Below are 21,436 nucleotides of genomic sequence, written 5' to 3' on the forward strand. Positions count from 1 at the left end.
TGCAACTTGCCTTCAAACACTGCTTTGTTTTCCCCGTCTTGTTTCCAGCGGATGTTTTGTGCGGAGGCAAGGAGGCCAGCCCTCAGGGGAGAGGCCCGGGCAGCCGAATAGAGGCCGGGAGATGGGTGCTAATTCCTCTTGTTTTGTCATCTGTTCTTTCATGGAGGAGGGGATAAGGTTCAGACAGTTCCACTTTGGTGAGGAGGTGGAAGGAAAACAGCTGAGCTTCTCAGCACAGAGGGAGGAAGTACTGCAGGGCTAAGGAAAGTGGATGGAAGAGAGTCAGAGTCCTTGTAACTTAGCCTCGGTCAGAAGACTATAAAACAGTCGAACCTCTCAGAAGTCTCTGAGCTTTCTGAACTTTAATGGAAAAAAAGACAAGGTTGAATTAAGAAGGTCCCCAGTGACTCAGTGGCAAAAAATCCGCTTGCCAGTGCAAGAGATGTAGGTTCGATCTCTGGGTTGGGAAGACCCCCTGAAGGAGGAAATGGCAACCCACTGTAGTATTTTGCCTGGGAAATTCCATGGACAGAGGAGCCTGGTGGGCTACAGTCCATGGGGTCAGACAGGACCTAGTGACTAAGCAACAACAACATAATATTTACACTTTCACAAAAGGTGCTTGAGTATTTATTTGGTGGTCAGGGAGAGGAGCTATACTTTCAAATTTCAAAAACCAAGTTTCAGATTAAAATGTATTTTCCATGATGGAGAAGAAATATCAGTGTCCTAAGCACTGGCTAGCATGCTAGGATGTGCCTGGCCTGCCCAGAGGCTCCTATTCTCCTTACCCTGGCTTTTCAGCCAGCCCGGGCGACGTGGCTTGTACCTGATACCGCCCCTCCGTAATGTCACCTGCTCTTGAAATGGGAGGAGGACAGGTCTGGAGAGATGCCCACAGTGCTTGGGATCATTCTCCTGTCCCCTGAGGACACCAGGGCTCACACCGCATCTGCCCAGGTGTCATCCACTTTACGGGGACAAGATGCCCCCTTGTGGACACCGTGGACAGCTGATTATAAATTCCCATTTTAAAGCCAAAGCCACTGAGGCCTGGAGTGCTTCAGAAATTGGTTCAAAGGCACCCAGCCTGTAGAGAGCAGCTTGGTATCTAAGACCCAGGTTTCCTGAGTCCCAGGCTGCAGCCAGGCTCACGACCTCACACTCTAAGTCAGAGGCCAGGCCTTATAGAGAGTGCCTGCTTACCTGGGCCGCCTGGTCTTCCCTCTCCTGCTGTGGGGTTAGCCTCAGGCCCTGGCCACACACACAGACACACCCCTGGAGGGCTAGGCCACTTTCCCCACAGCATTTTCTGTTTTCATTTGTACCTAGAGATAAATGCTTTCTGAAAAACTTCCCTGTGGCCTCCCGGAATGAGGCCACTTAGGACAAACCTATCTGGGTGCCAGTCCTGCCCCTCTGCCTTCCGCGGGGTGCCCCACACCCTGGACCCGCCAGGCGGCCCTATCAGTATCTCTCGCAGGCATACCTCGTTTGGCAGAGGCTGTATTTACAGTCTCGGGCTGCGGGAAATGAGATTGGGTGTCATACGGCAAGATTGGGACGGACCTCAGAGGAAGTGGGAGCTGTCCCCAATGGCAATTCAGACCCAGGGCCACTGGGGGGAGTTTGGGCCTGAAGGGTCCCCAGCGGGGTGGCTGGAGGCAGAAGAAGAGCCTTTTTCCATTCTACGGCAAGTCGTGTTCTGTCTGTCTATCTGCGTCTGACCTGGGAAACAGGCTAAGAAATCGCGTTTTGAAATAGTGGCAGCGCTAGAGACATGAAATATATTGGGTGACAGGGAGACCGCAGCAAAGGTATCTATCTTGATTCCCATTTTTAATTTAAACTTAATGGAAAACACATTTTGCGTTTTGTGGCGCTCCCACCGGCCTCCTCAGATGTTCGGGCAAAGGTGATGGGTCCCGGCAATTAAGTGGGTGAAGTATTACCCCTTCCAGGCCGGGTCTGACTGGTGAAGGAGAACAAAAGGCCGGGTTTCCCCAGACTCAGCCGTCAGCCAGGCTGTTTCGAGCACAGAGCCTCCTTCCTCCTCCCTCCCCACCTGCACCCTCCAGCCAGAGCCATTGATGGCAACGCAGAGAAAAGGGAGCCCAGCTTCAATAGGCTGGCGGCGGGGCTGGCGGGGTCTCTGCAAGGCGGGAGACAAAGCCTTTGGCGCTCAGACGGTCATTGTCTCGGCTGCAGGTGCCCCAGATGAAGACCAGGTCCGTTGTCGGCGGGGGGTGGGGGGCAAGGGGCTGAAGAAAGCCCGATTGTTGGACTCCCCACACCTGCGAGCTTCCCTCTGTTCATTTCCATCCTCTTTCAGATCCCAAATACTGTACCAGTGACGGATGGACTCGACAATGGGAAGTGATTTTGTCCTGGTGCTTTCACATGGGGAAGCCTGTTCCATTAGCAGCCCCTCCGCGCTTTCCAGGGCCCCCAGTACATAGATAAACGTGGATGCTCGCATGCATGAATAAAGTCATCAACAGAGAAGGCAACAGACGTTTTAATTAAAGTATTGAACAGAGAGAAGTGCAAAAATCATAAATGCACAAGTCAAGGAATTATCACAGTGTGAAGCCACTCACTCATATGAGCACCCCCAGGTCAGGGAGGAGGCTGGAAGCCCCCGTGTGTCCCCTTTCCATCAACCCCGCCCCCCTTCTTTCCCCAAAGCAACCACTGCCCTGATTCCAGCACCCTAAGTGAGTGCTGCCTGTCTCTTAGATGAAGCCTGGAGGCGGACTGAGAGCAGGTTTTGTAGGTGGACCAGAATGGATATCCTGTTTCCTGGGCTTGCTGGCTGTGTGACCCTGGGCAGATTGCTTGACTTCTCTGAATGTTGATTCCCTCATCTGTATGAGGATTAAGTGAGAAAACAGAGAGAAAGCATCTGGCAGAGGACAACAGAGCGTAGGCTTCCCTTCTCGCCGCACAGCCTGTTTCCTCTGACCAGGTGGCGTTCACCGCACACAGAAGGGACCCGAAAGCAGGAGAGAGACAGTCCCAAGCCACGGAGTGAAAGGCCGGGCTCCAGGGGGTACCTTTCTGCCTCTAAATGAATTTCTTTAAGGAAAGAGTGTGCCTTGCCACTCTCTGTAGCCTGAGGAACTGGCTAAATAAACTGGTTAAATAAAAACAGGAGGAGAGAAGGAAAAGTTGGTCCCTTGGGAAGGAGGTCACTCTCCCCGAGTCAGCCCTCCACGGGCAGGCAGGCAGCCTCTCCTTCTAGGGGGGAAACTTGAACCAAGAACAGTCTTCAGGGTAGAATCCTTCTCCGGGGTTACCATGAAATATATATTTCACGCAGGCTTTGCCAAGGTCAAATGACCCTTTCTGTAGGCTTTCTGGGAGTTTCCTGTGGAATTCACGTGTGCCCAAAGAAGAACTTTCACCAAGGGGAGAATTTAATAAATGCGGTTTATCTAAGCTTCGTGCTCTCTGCTGCATCTGCGCTAATGACTCAGGCAGTTCAGTCCTCTGAGACCATCATTTTTCTTTATTTGCTCCAGCCATGAGGTTTCCGCCCGAGGCAGAGAATGTCGGGGACAGAGAGGCAGACATTCTTGGTCTTACTCCGGAGACTGTTTTCGCTTCCCTCGAAACGTTTGCTTCCTTTCTGTAACCTCCTCCCAGTCATAGAGGGTTACTTCTTATTGCAGCAGAACTCATTCATAACTCTAATTTCAGAGGACAAGACAAATGCCCAGCGAGCTCTTTTATAAAGAGTTTATTGTGTGTCATTGTGGTGTCTGCGGGAGCAGGGATGTAAAAATAATCGTGGTAGTGCCTAGCGTGCTTTGAACACTCATTGTGAGCCAAGGTCTGTTGTGAACAGTTGTATGTATTACTTGAGTCAGTTGTGTGTATTCAGTCTTCACAACAACCATATCAGGTAGGTGTTATTATTATCCTGTTTCATGGAAGAGGAGCCCGTGGCTTGGAGAGATGAGGCAGATTGATGGAGGTCACCAGGCTGGCAAGTGGTGAGAGGCAGGTCTGACTCTGAACTCTCATCATAAAGATCTATATTAAATGAAGTGTAAAAATCACTTTGTGCTCAACTTCTTGGAGAATGGAATAACCAAATGCATCCGGTTCTCGGATATTCCAGGCATGTGACTGCCTTCTTTCTAAAAGTATCTCCACCTAGCCACACTTTGGCACAAAACTATCTCAATCCCACCAGCATCCCTGCACTGTTTCTTTTTTTTCTTTTTTTGCCTGGAACTGTTTCAGAGCTGAAAGGCATAGTCGCCCAAGCCCAGAGTCAGTGATTCTAGCCAGTTGGATGGTTCTTCCAAAGTTCTCTTGGTCGCCCGGCCTGAAAGGGCCCACAATTTCTCTGAGGCACACAACCAAACGCCCACGGCTGGGTGAGGCAGGCGCTCCACTCCGTGTCCCTTCCGTGACTTGAGGCTAAAAATAGGAATGTCTGGCAGTCCATTCCCTGCTCCGGAGCCCTGGCACCTAAGTCTGTCCACTTGGTCCCAGGGATCAGGGAAAGGATTGTTTAGAAAGACTTTTTAGCCTCCAACACTCATGTCCAGCCTCTCGCGTCCTTTGTAAAAACAGATTCTAGCCCTCTGGATCAAACTTCAGAGCCTCAAGGCGGAGGGCAAAAATGCCTACATTTCCAAAATAAAGCTCTTGAGCTTGCTGGAAACAGAGGAACAAGCCCAGTTTTAGGAATGGGCTCAGTTGCTCAGTCATGTCCAACTCTTTGTGACCCCATGGACTGTAGTCCTCCATGCTCCTCTGTTCATGGGATTTCCCAGGGAAGGATACTAGAGAGGGTTGCCATTTCCTCCCCCAGGGGATCTTCCTGACCCAGGCATCGAACTTGCCTCTCCGGCATTGGCAGACAGGTTCTTTACCACTAGTGCTACCTGGGAAGCCTAGGTTTTAAGAAAGAGGGGAGATTTTTTTTTACATGCGAGATAAGAGAAAACTAGAAAATGCCCAGACTAGTGTTTGCTAAGAGTAGTTCTGCATGAACATTTAATTTTAAAAGATTGTATATCAGCAGCCTTCGATGACAGGAAATTCAGTGTATTACGGCTTATGTCTAGTTGTGTTCTCTTAGACATGAGTAAAGGGAGACAAAAGTTGCTCTGAGGAGCGCTGCCACTCCAACCCCGTTCCCAGCTCCCAGCACTCCCTCCACCAACGTGACCATCCAAGCACCTCGCCGACCTGTCAACCCAAAGGACATCAAAGCAGGAAGGACCTGGCCAGGCCTGTCCTCCTCCAGGGCATGGCAGTCAGTGCCAAGCAGCAGCTGGATCTGGCCAGCACTTGCCCGTGGACAAAACAGAGATGTTCCACAGAGGTAGTATTTACTATCTGGTCTTGATAAAACGTTTGCCAGTCCTTCTTGCAGTTCAAGATGAAGAAATCAAGGTGCAGACCAGTAAAGTCCCTCATTCATCGTCACACAGGGAGTCGGTCACAGGACCAGAACACTGTCTGCAGCCGTGTGTCCCTGCTGGGTTGTAGTGTGGACCCAAGACCTCCAGATCCTTAATCATGGCCACTGCGAGGGCTTGTGTGTGACCCACCCACGAGCATTCTGTCCTAGCTGCCTTGGACCCCAGGAACCCGTGACAGTCTTGCACGTTGGCCCCCCAAATGGCTGGCATTAACTTTTCCCTTCTCTCAAGGAGTCATCTGTCCCTCCATTCTCACTGTCTCCTCCCCTCCCCTGTTCATTCTCATCCATCCCATTTCCTGGTCTTGATCTCGGAAGTTAGTCTGAGACACAACCTGATGTTTTTGCTTCGCCTTTCAGGTTCACTGTTGCCCTATAACACAACCTCCCACACGGACCCGTCCTCACGGCTGAACGTCAAGGAAGGTGAGTGTGTTCTCTCAGGCATGTAGAGTTGTAGAAGTGTCCCCTCTACCAGTCCAGGACTGTGATGGGAAGACTGGGGTGGGGAGCCTCAAGTGTGGGCCCCAAGTCTCTTGCCCACTCGGCTGTTTTAGAAGCCTAAGCTGATCCCCTTTGTGCTGCTCATTGCAAAAACATGACAGGGGTGTAAAATACCTTGTGATAATATCATAAAAATATGACCTGAGGCTGTTACTCCATGAAAGAAAGCATGTTGCTCTTGGAAGGAAATGGATGCTACTCACTTTCAAAGCCGAAAGGCAGGGGCTTTCTCTGTTGAAGAAAACAAAGTGAAGATTTCGAGGATTCTTGCAATGTCACATTTTCAGGGTTTTTTTTGGTAAGACATTTTAGCACTACCAATTCATTTTTAAAGTGCTGACTTGGGGATATGGTCTAGTTTGCTTGGTTTGGTTTGGTTTGGTTGAGAGAGAGAAAGAAAATCATCTCAGAAAATGGTTTTCGCTGGTGAGGGTTTTAGCAAGCATTATAATACATTTCTTATCATCTCTATTTGGGAAACAGTATTGTGGAGATTTCCTGCTTCAGATACTGTTAGATTCTGGGCATTTAAACAAGTGAATAATTCATAGTACCTGGTTTAAGGGAGAAGAAAATGTGAGTGAAAAAATTTCTGCCTGAGGCAAAAGAAAAATTTCGTGGAGGAAGGGCATTTTGAGTGGGGCCTTGAAGGATGAGTAGGAGTACGATGAGCACTCTCTTCTTGGCTCTCTCTCCTTTAATACTTTTTCTTTAATGCACACCTGCCACATAGAATGAATGAAGGCAGAAGCTGTCGATATTGGTTACACGGAATTAGCACAGCATAATATTGCAGAGAAACATAAGGCTCTTCTACGGGAAGAATCTTAGAGACCATTTAGTTCAAAATTGCCATGGAGGAAACAGAGACTCGGTGAGCTTGGGTGTTTTGACCAAGTTCACACCTTCCATCACATGAGACTTCCTGTTTCCTGTTAACAGTTTATAATCAGATGATGACCAGACAGCTCTGTGGAGGAAGTAGTCAACATAATGAATCTGTTTTGTGAACTTTGCTGGTTTTCTGCAACTTTCTTAACCTCCTACCCAACCCTGGGCCAGTCCTATTTATGCTACTGTTTTCTTTCAAAATCAGAGTTACTGGCTTTTGGCATAAAAAACTTGAAGTCATATTGACTCATTGTACAGTCCAAGCCGCATTTTATTAGGTGACCCACTTAACCATCGCGCTGCAGACACCCATGAAAGAAAGAATGTGCTACAATGACAAACACATGAGACTGAGGTCGGAACACCTCTGGTTCACTTTGGGGAAATCACTTTATGCCCCGAACCTCAACTTCCTGTCAAGTAAAAGGGCCAAATTAAGCCAGGAAGAGGGCTTCCCTGGTAGCTCAGTGGTAAAGAATTGCCTGCAATGCAGGAGACTGGGATTCGATCTCTGGGTTGGGAAAATCTCTTGGAGAAGGGAATGGCAACCCACTCTAGTATTCTTGCCTGGAGAATCCCATGGACAGAGGAGCCTGGCAGGCTACGGTTCATAGGGTCTCAAAACAGTCGGACATGACTGAAGCAACTGAGTACACACACATAGAAGCCAGTAAGAATCCTCCCTGACTTTGGAGTTCTTGGGTTTTAAGGAGATGACCCTGCAGCCTCAGGTGAGGCTCTGCTTCTATCCAGAGTCCCCCCTCTGCTCTGATCTGGTTTGCTTACTGAGCTTTCACTTCACCTGCAGGTAGGGATCCACTTCTTGCAAGGAAGGAAGAAGAGAGGGAGGAAGGAAAGAGTGAAAGAAGGCAGGCAGGAGACCCCTGAAGCTCATGCAGGGCTACAGGCTGAGACCCGCTGCTGACAAAAGGACTAACCAGTGAGACTGTGGGGCGGACGCAGTGAGAGGGTATCCGATATTGGACTTTAAATACAGATTTCTGTTAAGAAGCAAGTGTGTCTGGGTTGAACTGATTATTGGCTGATTATTATTGCTCTGGTTATTGACTCATGACTCCTGCAGGGGTCTTAGCTCTCAGCCTGTCCTCTACCTGCACCACGCCCCTTCCTTTCCTGGGTTCTTTTGTGTGTGTACAGTGCTGTGCCGGGCTGTCTGGGGCTTCTGCAGGAGCTGCTCCTCTTCTGAAATGAATGAACTGCAGCCTCCAGGCAAGCGAGCGCTGCCAGACCCTCAGTCAGGTGGTGCCGGGCATTTATCTCCCAGCATTGGCCCTGGTCTCCGGAGACGTCTGCGCTTTGCAGGTGCATCTTTTGTCCACCCGTAAAGCTTTCCACTTGAGATGTCTTGCTGCTCCAGCGGCTCCCCCCTCAAGAGGTGGTCCAAATCTGTCTAAACGGCCCTTGGTCCACAAAACAAAAGTACATTAGCAAGACAAAGCTAGTCACACTCCTCGCTCCCTCCCTTTCACCCTCCACCCCACCCCTCTCTCTTCTGCTTTTCTCTAAGAGCAATCTTGAGTTCTTAAAATTTTAAATGGAAAAATAAAGAGAAGGCATGGTGCAACCTTGGCTCCGCCTTCTTTGAATAAGGCACACGCACAGCCCCAAAGAAACCCAGAGCCCCTCAAGAGATCTGGAGCTGTGTGTGTGTGTGTGTGTGTGTTTCACAAAGGACAGGTGCTGGCATCAAGCACAAAAGAAAGAAGTTGAGGAGGTGAACGCTTCTGTGAATGCATCTTCACTGTGCTTATCCAGTGAGAATGCCTTTTTACTTTAAAATGGCATAATCACCCTTGCAGCTTGTCTCTTGAAAACCCTTATACTCGCTAAGGGTTATTGGTGCCCAGGAAGTACTACTAGCTTTTAAAAATCAATTTGTAACAGTCTTTAAGCTTATTTTAAGTTTTTTTTTTTGATATGGACCATTTGTAAAGTCTTTATCGAATTTGTTACAATTTTGCTTCTGTTGTTCATGTTCTGGTTTTTTAGCCCCAAGGCATGTGGGATCTTAGCTCCCCCACCAGGGATCAAACCTACATCCCCTGCATTGGAAGGCAAAGTCATAACCAGGGGACCGTCAGGGAAGTCCCTAAGCTTTTTAAAATTAAATATTCTGTGGTCACAGATTGGACCCAGCTAGAACAATTATCCTCTCTCTACCTGTTTCCAAGCCTAATGCTGTTAGAAAATAGATTAGAATGGAAGCAATTGTTGAGATGATGAGATGGTTAGATAGCATCCCTGACTCAATGGACATGGACCTGAGCAAACTCCAGGAGACAGTGAAGGACAGGGAAGCCTGGCATGCTGCAGTCCATGGGGTCACAAAGAGTCGGACATGACGTAGCTCCTGAACAACTGCAACAGTTGTTACCCGTTGGCAAGAGCAGCCTCCGCTGTCACCTGTACAGGATTCTGCAATGCCCCAGGCACTCTCACAACCTTTGCCTCTGCTTCTAAGTCTGGCAACGTCCTGCGAGGTAGACAGAATCAGTCTTGTTTTTCAGACAGAGAAACTGAGGTCCAGGACTGTGAGTGGTTACTTGAAAGACACACAGCTATTTAATAGCAGAACAAGGATTCAAACCCAAGTTGTAGGATTCAGAATCCCTTGCTTCAGATCGTCCTCCTGACATACACAGCATTTCCCTTCTAGCTGGCTTTTCATGAAAGCGACACCTTGTCTAACTGTAGCGTGGGTGGAGACTTGAATTGTTTCCATTATGTTTCTCTGTCCCTGCAATTTTCTCACTTCATCTCCAACCACATCCATGCATTGTCCTCTCTTCCCAAAAGTGACTTCATACAAAGCCCCCGCTCGGCTTACTCCCTCGTCCTAACTGAGCAGAGAATGAGCTGGAGAACTTCGTAAAATAACTGATGCCCTAGGACAAATATTGTATGACTCCACTCACAGGAGGAACTTTAAGTCAACAAATTCATAGAGACTAGAGAAGTAGCAGGGTGGTTGCCAGGGACTAGAAAGAGGGAAGAATGGGGAGTTATTGTTTAATGGGCACACGGCGTTTCAGTTTGGAAAGATGAAAGAGTTCTGATAGTGATGATGGTTGGACAATGTGAATGTACTTAATGCCACTGGAATGTACACCGAAAGACAAGCAAAATGGTAAATTTTATGTAACGTATGTTTTACCGCAATGAAAACTGCAAAAACACATGAAAAGATGTTCAGCGTTGCTAATTATTAGAGCAAGGCATATCAAAACCATAGTGAGGTACCACCACACAACAATCAGAGTGGACATCATCAAAAAGTCTGTGTCTGCTGGAGGGGATGTGGAGACAAGGAAACCCTCCGACACTGTTGGTGGGAACACAAATTGGTGCAGCCGCTATGGAAAACAGTATGTAGGTTCCTTAAAAACTAAATCCAGAGCTACCATATGATCCAGCAATCCCACTCCTGGGCATAAACCCAGAAAAGACAAGAACACGCATTTGAAAAGATGCACATACCCTAGTGTTCATAGCATCACTATCTACAATAGCCAAGAGAGGGAGTCAACCCAAGTGCCCATCAACAGATGAATGAATAAAAAAGAAGTGTTATGTATACCATGGAATATTAGCTATTAAAAAAGAATGAAATAATGTCATTTGCAGCAACACGGATGGATCTAGAGATGATCCAACCAAGTGAAGTGAATCGGTCACAGAAAGACAAATATTATGTATCAGTTACATGTAGAATCTAAAAATAATATAATTGAATCTATTTACAAAAAAGAAACAGATTCATCGGCATAGAAAACAAACTGTGGTTACCAAAGGGGAAAGGGGTAAATTAAGAGTATGAAATTAACAGATACATAACCACTGTGTATAAAATAGCAAGAGGGATTTACTGTATAATAATCCTAATTTATCCCTTCCCCTTTGGTAACCATAAGTTTGTTTTCTTTGCCTATGAATTATACATATATGTGTATATATATATATATATATATATATATATGTATGTAAATAATCTGAATATGTATTATATAACTGAAAAAAAATACTGGAAAAGTCAACATAAAAAATGTTTTAAAATACTGATGCCCAGGTCCCAAACACAACTTACTGATTCAGAATCTCTAGGGGTGACAGGTGGGATTGGGAATTTTTTCAGGATCTCCAGGTTACTCTTAAACCTGCAGCCACAATTGAGCAGTGCTGTCCTACTGGGCAGACATGAACCAGAAAGAGGGAAGGGAGACCCATCTCCTAGCCACCCAGATTTTCTTGGAAACACATTGGATGGTTGATCTTGATCTTTCCTGGCCCCAAACCAGCCTCAAAAAGGAAGGGCAGGACCTCCTGGTGTACTTATGGAAGAACAGGTTGACTTGACTACAGGAATATTTGTTCTGTTTCATCCTTGTCATTGATGAGGTTAATCTTTATTAATCTTGACCTGAGCTTTACCTGAGTCCATCACTTCAGCCCTCAGAAATCTCTTTCTTATATGTTCTCACCATGTGTATCTAAATAGTAATTGGGAAACTTCTCTGATGGTCCATTGCTTTAGACTTCATGCTTCCAATGCAGGAGGCGAGGGTTCCATCCCTGGTTGGGGAACTAGGATCTTACCTGCCACACAGCACAGCCAAAAATTTTTTTTAAAAAAAATTAGTAATTGGGATTGGAGTTGGCAACCTGATTTTATCAGGAGGGCACTGGGGTTTCTGGACGTTAAATGGCTGTTTCGAGCACATAGTGACCAAGGGCTCGCTCAGCCTCATCCTCTGATCTCTACGCCCAGGGGCGAGTGACCGTCCTGAATGCAGGTCATTGCAGCCCTGCCCTGGGCCCTTCCAGCACACCCCTGAAATGCTGCTTTGCATCCTAAACCTTATGTCCTCAGCTCCTCGTGCGGGATCCATTTAAATGCCTCTGACTCTCCAAAAGTCGGAGGATACTGAGCTCGTTGTTTATGAACTCCTGGAACTCATAAACCATAAGCCCAGCCTGTGGAGCCTGAGCCTCTACCCTCAGCCCGGGAAGCCTTTCAGGACCTGCTGTGGAATGCAAACTGCTCCTCCTCCATGTGGGTCGCTGGCGGCCTGCGGAACAACCCTGGCCTGCAGTCACCTGAGCTGATGGATAAAAAGTCTGTCTGCTCGCACGCTGAGTGTGGGAGAGAGAGGGGGAGAAACCAGCTTTCCGTGTCCTTCAGAGTGAAATGCCTAACCAGTGCTGAAGATCATGCTAAGGAGAACTCTGCTGGCTCGAGGAGATTTCCAGATGGTGGGGCCTGTGTTACAGCCAGCACCATCATTCTGCAGACCCTCATTGTTTGCTGAGCATTTGCAGGTCTGTTATCTCATTTGCACCTCTCACCCTCCATCCCTGTGAGCTGGCAGGGCTGGTATTATTATCACCCTGGATCTGCAGATCATGGAAACTAGGCACGGAGAGGTTACAGGGTTCACTTGAAGTCACTGACGTCTCGGGACAGAGCAGGACTCAAACACATGTCCCTATTGTTCTTTCCTCCCTCTGGTCTGCTTCTCATCTCAGCATTTAAGCATCTGACGTCTTTTTAAAAAATTTATTTTATTGAAGTATCATTGATTTGCAGTGTTGTGTTAATTCTGCTATATAGCATAGTGACTCAGTTATACACATTTGTACAATCTTTTTCATCTTTCCCATTACTATTCATCATGGGATGTTGAATATAGTTCCCCATGCAATATGCAAGGACCTTGTTGGTTATCCATTCTTTATGTAATAGTTTGCATCAAGCATCTGACATTTTAAACTTTCTTTAATTGATGCTTTTAATTTCCCTAAAGCAGGTGTTCATCTCATATTTCAGCCTTATAGCATATTGGTTTAAAACTCAGGCTCTGGGCTCAAGCTAGGTGAACTTGGTCAAGTCATTTACTTTTTTCTACCTCAGTTTTCTCATGGGTAGAATGAGGACAGGCTTTAGGCCCCTTCAGGGCTGACATCATCTGCATAAATGTCTTACCAGCTGTCTGACACAGCAGTAAGTGTTCAGTGTCTTAGCTCCATGAATTACAGTAGTAATTGGTAGTATTATCCCAAAATCGTTAGAATACTCTTCCCGGTTTACTACATATTGACACAATGCCCAGGGTTGTGAAGGACACCATATTAGATGGCATGGTAACACTGTAGATGAGATGGACAAGTTGTTTAAAATCTCAGCAGGGATATTCGCATGTGGAACGATTAAGGAATAATATGAAACTGCTTTGATCAAATGGAAAATTGCATGCGACCTACAAGAAGCTCCCTAAGAGTAATGAAGAGTTGGAAAATCATTCAGTGTTAAAGTGGACCATTCACTCTGAACCTTTTATGGGACAGAGGCAGTGAGAGGCTAGAGAAGGCGTGGGTGCCCCCACAACCACACAGAGGGTGAAGAGCTTCACCAGAGACCTTAGTCAGGACTTGTGCCCTCCTCCCCCCATTCACACGTCTCTTCATTTATTAAGAACCCACTATGTATGGAATGCCAGACTGAGCCTCAGAAATGTGGTACCCAGCCAGCTGCCCTCAAGGGGTTGTAGTCAGAGACAGATGGGCCGCTAAGTCAATGCTATGTGTTGTTTATGGCTGATACAACACCACGTCTCACCACTTCCCCCTGCATTTTCAGCCCCTACGGGGTGTCCTTGATGATTTAATGATAGAGATTGTAGTGAAAGATGGGAGAAGATCTGGAAGGACCCAGCATGGCGGCACTGGAAATGGGTATTGAAGAAGAGGAGGTGGGCATCAAAGACACCAGTCACCGCATCTGGGTCTGTCCTGTGTGAGGGCTGCATTGGCACGGGCTGAGTTTGGGGGACAAGACCCAGTGCTCTCCCCTGGTACACCTTAATGTGCCCCGTGGGAGCGCCAAGGTCCGGTTTTGTGATGTGTGTGCATGGTAGGGGAGGCTTGGTGGGGGACTCTTGGTGGTGGTCATGAAACCGATAGACAGGTACAGTCTCACTCTGTGAGAAGGAAGCTTAGCAAAGGAACTAGGGATTTGCTTCAAAGTAGTTGGGGTGGAGAGGGGGCATGGGTAGATGCGGGGGAGAGCTGAAGTCAGGCTGGCCATGAGTTCATGCCTGTTAAAACTGAAGGGCCCTCTCCGGTGCAGTACATCTTTCTCTCTGCTTTCCTACATCTTTGACATTTTCCATGATTTAAAAGATGCTGCAAGAAGTTTTGCTTTGATGGAGAAGATGTGCATACATGCAGAATATTGATTCCTGTGCCCTGTGTGTGTGGCCGTGAACAAGGGTAGCAGGTTAGGGGTTCAGCGTAGGGGGTGGGGTTGAGGCAGCATCCTGAGTGAGAGTCTAGGCGGAGTGAGCGTGTGTTTGGCGGGGCCTTGGGCCTGTGTGCATTGCCTGCACGGGGTTGGTCTGGAACACGTGTGCCTGAAGGAAAAGGCCAGTAATGCTGTGAGGTAATGGCCTGTTATTTTTAGGGAGTAAATAACATCTCTCATGGAGCAGGTTATGTGGCTCCACAGGCTCCGTCTGTGTCCGCTAACGTGCACTTAAAACGTGAGGGTATCGAGGCCTCCCGGGAGGGCCTGTTAAGAACTTTGTCATTATATGTTTTCCTTTATGATGAAATAGGCCTAATCCATTTTTAGCAAGGATGATTGCTGAGTGCGTGTGTGTGTGAGTGTGTGTGAGTGTGTGCTATTTCTGCGTCCAAAGGCAAGATTTATGATTCTAGAACAGACGGTAGCTTGCTCTCTCTGTTTTATTTTTTTTAAATTGTTTTCCTTTGAAATTCCAGAGTTAATGTTTTGTCTACTTTCGATCTGACCCTCTTTGGAGAGCTGCATGTTGTATGTGTGTGTGTGTGTGTTCACCAGAGAGAGATTGAGAGAGGGAGAAGGAGAGAGAGAGAGGGTTGGAAACAAAGAATCTTTGTCTGTAAGCTGGAGCAGGCAGGAAACCCCAGTCCCCAGAGACTTGAGCCAGCCAGCCCTGTCCTGGAGTCAGACTCCAGCTCTCTGAATTCAGTTTGACAGCTTGTCTGGGACACTTTCTAAGTAACCATTACCCGTCCTTTCTCTGAGTGAAAGAACTGTTCTTTTGTTCCGTGGGTGTGCTGTGTGCGCTCTTATCGCACGTGTGGGTTCCACAGCGACGAGGACACGCTTTCTCTAAAATGATTGGAAACACTTAGCCCGTTTCCTCAGACAAGTGTAAATTTGTTCCAGGATAATGAAGCAAGCAACTTTCCGTGTCGCACCATCGCTGTCAGAGGCAGGTAGAGATGGATTTCGCTGGGGCGTTTTTAGTTTCAGCTAAGGCAGGAACCCACTTACTTGAAGGAGCTTCTCCATGTCAGGAATAATTCTAATTGTGCACATTTTATTCCTTTGAAGATTTTTTTTTTTTTGAAACGAACATATAAACAAAGATGACTTCTGATGAACATTCCCTTCCGTTTTTGTTTGATTGATTAATTGATGACTTTGAAAGAAATCCACCATCATAGGTCTCTCTCACCGCAGAGAACAGTTCCAAGGTAGGAGCACGTCAGCCCCGAGCCCTGGGCGTGGGGAGCCAGGCAGGCACAACTGGATAACCACCGGGAGCCCAGCAGCCACTGCTGTCCTGTGTCCCCCAGCCGCTCACATCAGTTGACTTTGCCACAGTCGCCTGATGGATTGTGAGGCAAACCCCACCTTCTCCAGGCTGTGTATGTTTGCAGGCCATCTGGGTCCGGCCATGCAGGATGGCCAGAGGCATCATCTAATATGGCCAAAGTCAATTCAGGGTCCAGGGCATGACAGCTTGGCCAGCAAAAGTCTTGCACGCTTAAGTTCTGACACCCCGGCTCCCATTGTATCCTTCAAATGTGAGTGGATTCCTGTCTAGACTATTTTCAAACTGAACTTTGAGTGTTTCCTGTTCTCGCTTTGCCTGGTAAACTCTCCTTGGTTGTGTCACCCCCACCCAATCCACGCTCTATGAGCTACACTCACGCTTGATGGTCCAGGTCAGATGATGTCTCCTCAACCAACTCTGCCCCATGGCGCCTTCCTTGTGCCCACTGTCCTCCCAGGACAGCATCCCGATAGTCTGTCCAACATCTTTTGGTCTTATAAGTCTTAAAGCATCTTGGAGGCAGGGACTATGCCTTAGAAAAGGCCGTTGGCTAGATGGATGAATGGATCAGTGGATCAATGATGAATGGATGGATAGATGAATGGATGAGTGGATGGATGGATGGATCAATGATGAATGGATGGATGGGTAGATGGATGAATGGATGGATGAAAATTGCAGACAAAGTGCCTTAAACCACTCCCCAAGAACTTACTGTAAAACTCACCCTTTGTGATGTTTCTAAAGACAAGAGCGAGGTTTTGGCCTCGGCCACTGAAGAACTCTACTCAGGACTGCCTTTCCTTCTCTGTTTGCCATAATTTCCCCTTCATTTGACTCCACCGTGAGTCCTTCCAGGCAGAAGTAGAGGGAAGAGCCTACTGAGAACCGATTTCAGTCACAAGGTGGTGGTTCCATGTCACGCTTTTGCCCCATTTTTTATTGGCTTAGACTCCCCTTGGAGGCCCTTCAGATCTCGGTCCTCTTGCTATAGGTGCTGATGAGAAGGAGGCCAAGGGCAGAACCAGAACAAGGGAAAGTCATGTTGCAGGAAAGGTTAACTCCTGCTCATTCAGACCTCCCTTCCTGACCTTTATTATCACCCCTCCCCTTGCCCCATAACTATAATAGCTGCCATTCACTGAGGGCTTGTGCTAAGAACTCTTCTATGCACTTCATCTTTACACTTCATAATCACCTTATGTAGTTGGTACAGTTATTATTAAGACTTCTCCGATGACCCAGTGAGTAAAGAATCCATCTGCAATGTAGGAGACATAGGTTTAACACTTGGGTTGGAAAGATGCCCTGGAGAAGGAAATAGCAGCCTACTCCGGTTTTCTTGACTGGGAAATCCCATGGACAGAGGAGCCTGGTGGACTACGGTCCAAAAGGTCACAAAGAGTTGGACACGACAGAGCGACCAAGCACACACACAATTATTCTTCCCATTTTGCACATGAGGAAACTGGGGCACGGATAGATGAAGCCCAAATCACAAAGCCTGGTAGGAATTAAAGCAGACTGGAGCCCATTTCTGCAGTTCCCTTCCCACCCAGCAGTGACGGGCTCTATGGCCGCATCTCCCTGTTCCAGCCTCCACCCCATAGCATGGCTCGTATTTTTCAGGAAGCTGACATCATCTAGTTGTTAAGATGATATGATGAGATTCACTGATATCCACTACGCCCCCCCACCAAATTAGGACCCTCACTTGGGTATTCAGATCTTGCATTTCCCGAAGCATGTTAGATGACCTCACAGATATTCTTTTCATTACTGTGCTTGATAATTTACACACCATTACACATTTTATGTGTGTTTAATATGACATTATTAAAAATCAGAGAGAAGGACTTCTCTGGTAGTCCAGTCGTTGAGAATCCCCCTGCCAGTGCCTGGGACACGGGTTCGATCCCTGGTCCAGGAAGATGCCACGAACCTCAGATCAACTAAGCCCATGTGCCTCAACTACCGAGCCCAAGCTCTATAACCTGCGCTAGAAACCGCCGCAACGAGAAGCCCATGCACTGCAACTAGAGAGAAAGCCCTCCCACAGCAACAAAAACCCAGTACAGCCAAAAAAACGAAATAAAATAATTTTTTTTAATTAAAGAGGAAAAGAAGAGATTTAGAAAATGACACACTATCTTGAGTAACACTCTGTTGATCAAGAAAGAGTGCAGTAAACTTAAAAAAAAGGATAGTGGATGTTTGTTTGATAAGTCTAGTTGCGAGATTTCCTCAGTTACAGGAGTTAACCAAGGCCTTGCCTTGGTCAGCTTCCTTGACCCATGGCTCTCCAAGAGAAGGAAAGGTGTCGGCATTACCTGGACCATTTTAAAGACAGAAGCCACCTGCCCCAGGATTCTAGACCACAGCCCCTTCTCAGTCCATAGGCATCCTTGGTGGGTGAGGTTGGAGCTGAGTGTTCCCACTGCTTCTCAAATCCTCTCCCCCTCCATCACCCCTCCACCGACCCAGGCTTTACTTGAATACTTAATGGAGATGCAACGTGTTTTCATTGCTCTGTATCAGCATCATTCCGCAGTGTTGTTTTCTCCTCATCCCTGTGCCCGCAGGCATTCTAGCCCCTGATACCGTTCTGGGCTGCTTGGAAATGTGCGCTTTGCCCTTCCTGCCCCCACCCCGCTTGGGCTCATCTGTTGTAGTCATGTCTGTCAAAGCTGCTCCTACATGCTTCCTTGAGAAATCGAGAATCTGATAGGCACCACCTTGCTCTGCAACATGAGTGAAGGTGACAGTGAAGGCGTGAGCCCTGATGCGTTTTAATAAAGAAAAATGCTCTCAGTACACCTCAGGACGGGGAACGAGGCATGAGGCTGTGGGAAAGGTATATGGGGCCACCTTGACCTCCAGAGCAATGTTGTATAGGAACCTGGAATGTCAGGTCCATGAATCAAGGCAAATTGGAAGTGGTCAAACAGGAGATGGCAAGAGTGAACGTTGACATTCTAGGAATCAGCGAACTAAAATGGACTGGAATGGGTGAATTTAACTCAGATGACCATTATATCTACTACTGTGGGCAAGAATCCCTTAGAAGAAATGGAGTAGCCATCATGGTCAACAAAAGAGTCCGAAATGCAGTACTTGGATGCAGTCTCAAAAACGACAGAATGATCTCTGTTCATTTCCAAGGCAAACCATTCAATATCACAGTAATCCAAGCCTATGCCCCAACCAGTAACGCTGAAGAAGCTGAAGTTGAACGGTTCTATGAAGACCTACAAGACCTTTTATAACTAACACCCAAAAAAGATGTCCTTTTCATTATAGGGGACTGGAATGCAAAAGTAGGAAGTCAAGAAACACCTGGAGTAACAGGCAAATTTGGCCTTGGAATACAGAATGAAGCAGGGCAAAGGCTAATAGAGTTCTGCCAAGAGAATGCACTGGTCATAGCAAACACCCTCTTCCAACAACACAAGAGAAGACTCTACACATGGACATCACCAGATGGTCAACACCAAAATCAGATTGATTATATTCTTTGCAGCCAAAGATGGAGAAGCTCTATACAGTCAGCAAAAACAAGACCAGGAGCTGACTGTGGCTCAGATCATGAACTCCTTATTGCCAAATTAAGACTGAAATTGAAGAAAGTGGGGAAAACCACTAGACCATTCAGGTATGACCTAAATCAAATCCCTTATGATTATACAGTGGAAGTGAGAAATAGATTTAAGGGATTAGATCTGATAGACAGAGTGCCTGATGAACTATGGACGGAGGTTCGTGACATTGTACAGGAGACAGGGATCAAGACCATCCCCATGGAAAAGAAATGCAAAAAAGCAAAATGGCTGTCTGGGGAGGCCTTACAAATAGCTGTGAAAAGAAGAGAAGTGAAAAGCAAAGGAGAAAAGGAAAGATATAAGCATATGAATGCAGAGTTCCAAAGAATAGCAAGGAGAGATAAGAAAGCCTTCCTCAGCGATCAATGCAAAGAAATAGAGGAAAACAACAGAATGGGAAAGACTAGAGATCTCTTCAAGAAAATTAGAGATACCAAGGGAACATTTCATGCAAAGATGGGCTCCGTAAAGGACAGAAATGGTATGGACGTGATAGAAGCAGAAGATATTAAGAAGAGGTGGCAAGAATACACAGAAGAACTGTACAAAAAAGAGCTTCATGACCCAGATAATCATGATGGTGTGATCACTCACCTAGAGCCAGACATCCTGGAATGTGACGTCAAGTGGGCCTTAGAAAGCATCACTATGAACAAAGCTAGTGGAGGTGATGGAATTCCGGTTGAGCTCTTTCAAATCCTGAAAGATGATGCTGTGAAAGTGCTGCACTCAATATGCCAGCAAACTTGGAAAACTCAGCAGTGGCCACAGGACTGGAAAAGGTCAGTTTTCATTCCAATCCCAAAGAAAGGCAATGCCAAAGAATGCTCAAACTACCACACAATTGCACTCATCTCACATGCTAGTAAAGTAATGCTCCAAATTCTCCAAGCCAGGCTTCAGCAATACGTGAATGGTGAACAGAAATAGATGTTCAAACTGGTTTTCGAAAAGGCAGAGAAACCAGAGATCAAATTGCCAACATCCGCTGGATCATGGAAAAAGCAAGAGAGTTCCAGAAAAACATCTATTTCTGCTTTATTGACTATGCCAAAGCCTTTGTGTGGATCACAATAAACTGTGGAAAATTCTGAAAGAGATGGGAATACCAGACCACCTGACCTGCCTCTTGAGAAACGTATATGCAGGACAGGTTCCAAATAGGAAAGGTTCCAAATAGACTGGTTCCAAATAGGAAAAGGAGTACATCAAGGCTGTATATTGTCACCCTGCTTATTTAACTTATATGCAGAGTACATCATGAAAAACACTGGGCTGGAAGAAGCACAAGCTGGAATCAAGATTGCCGGGAGAAATATCAATAACCTCAGATATGGAGATGACACCACCCTTATGGCAGAAAGTGAAGAGGAACTAAAAAGCCTTTGATGAAAGTGAAAGAGGAGAGTGAAAAAGTGGGCTTAAAGCTCAACATTCAGAAAACGAAGATCATGGCATCTGGTCCCATCACTTCATGGGAAATAGATGGGGAAATAGTAGAAACGGTGTCAGACTTAATTTTTGGGGGCTCCAAAATCACTGCAGATGGTGATTTCAGCCATGACATTAAAAGACACTCCTTGGAAGGAAAGTTATGACCAACCTAGATAGCATATTGAAAAGCAGAGATATTACTTTGCCAACAAAAGTCCGTCTAGTCAAGGCTATGGTTTTTCCAGTGGTCATGTATGGATGTGAGAGTTGGACTGTGAAGAAAGCTGAGCGCCGAAGAATTGATGCTTTTGAACTGTGGTGTTGGAGAAGACTCTTGAGAGTCCCTCTGATGCTGGGAGGGATTGGGGGCAGGAGGAGAAGGGGACGACAGAGGATGAGATGGCTGGATGGCATCACCGACTCGATGGACATGAGTTTGAGTGAACTCTGGGAGTTGGTGATGGATAGGGAGACCTAGTGTGCTGTGATTCATGGGGTCGCAAAGAGTCAGACACAACTGAGCGACTGAACTGAACAGAACTGACCTCCAGAGCACCCTTCCAACTGGGCTCAGCCATAAAACTGCTCCGCCCACCCCTGCGGGCGGGGTGCCCAGTGGGCGGGGCGCAGCACCACCCAGCCCCGCCCACTTCTCAGGCGGTTCAAACTTAGTGAGTGGGCCGTTTAGGTTTTGCATTTCCAATTCATCTCCAGAGTCTTAACTGTTACTATTTTAAACCTCCCATCTCTACCAGGTTTCACTTTGACTCAGACGTGTCATCCCATTCCAGATAGCAGAGCTAAGACTCAGAATGAAATTGGCCTCCGTTGATGTCACTGTATTTCCACGACCACGGGGTCTTGGTTTGTAATAGAAACTAGAAGTGACCACTGTTGGCTCTGTTGAGGAGTCTGGTCACGGGGTACTTTGGAAAGAAAAGGCT

General features: G+C 46.9%; 1 protein-coding gene across 4 annotated transcripts in view; it reads left to right on the top strand.

Moving 5' to 3' along the window:
• The window catches only part of FLI1 (Fli-1 proto-oncogene, ETS transcription factor), a 131,879-nt gene that overhangs the window by 86,778 nt on the left and 23,665 nt on the right, over positions 1-21,436 (top strand). For all 4 annotated transcript variants that reach the window (XM_070782496.1, XM_070782497.1, XM_070782498.1 and 1 more), the window contains exon 5: positions 5,804-5,869. In XM_070782496.1, coding sequence (XP_070638597.1) covers positions 5,804-5,869 — 66 coding nt within the window. The remainder of the gene's footprint in view (positions 1-5,803; positions 5,870-21,436) is intronic.

Source organism: Bos indicus, chromosome 29 (assembly GCF_029378745.1).
Source record: "Bos indicus isolate NIAB-ARS_2022 breed Sahiwal x Tharparkar chromosome 29, NIAB-ARS_B.indTharparkar_mat_pri_1.0, whole genome shotgun sequence".
NCBI classification, from domain to species: domain Eukaryota; kingdom Metazoa; phylum Chordata; class Mammalia; order Artiodactyla; family Bovidae; genus Bos; species Bos indicus.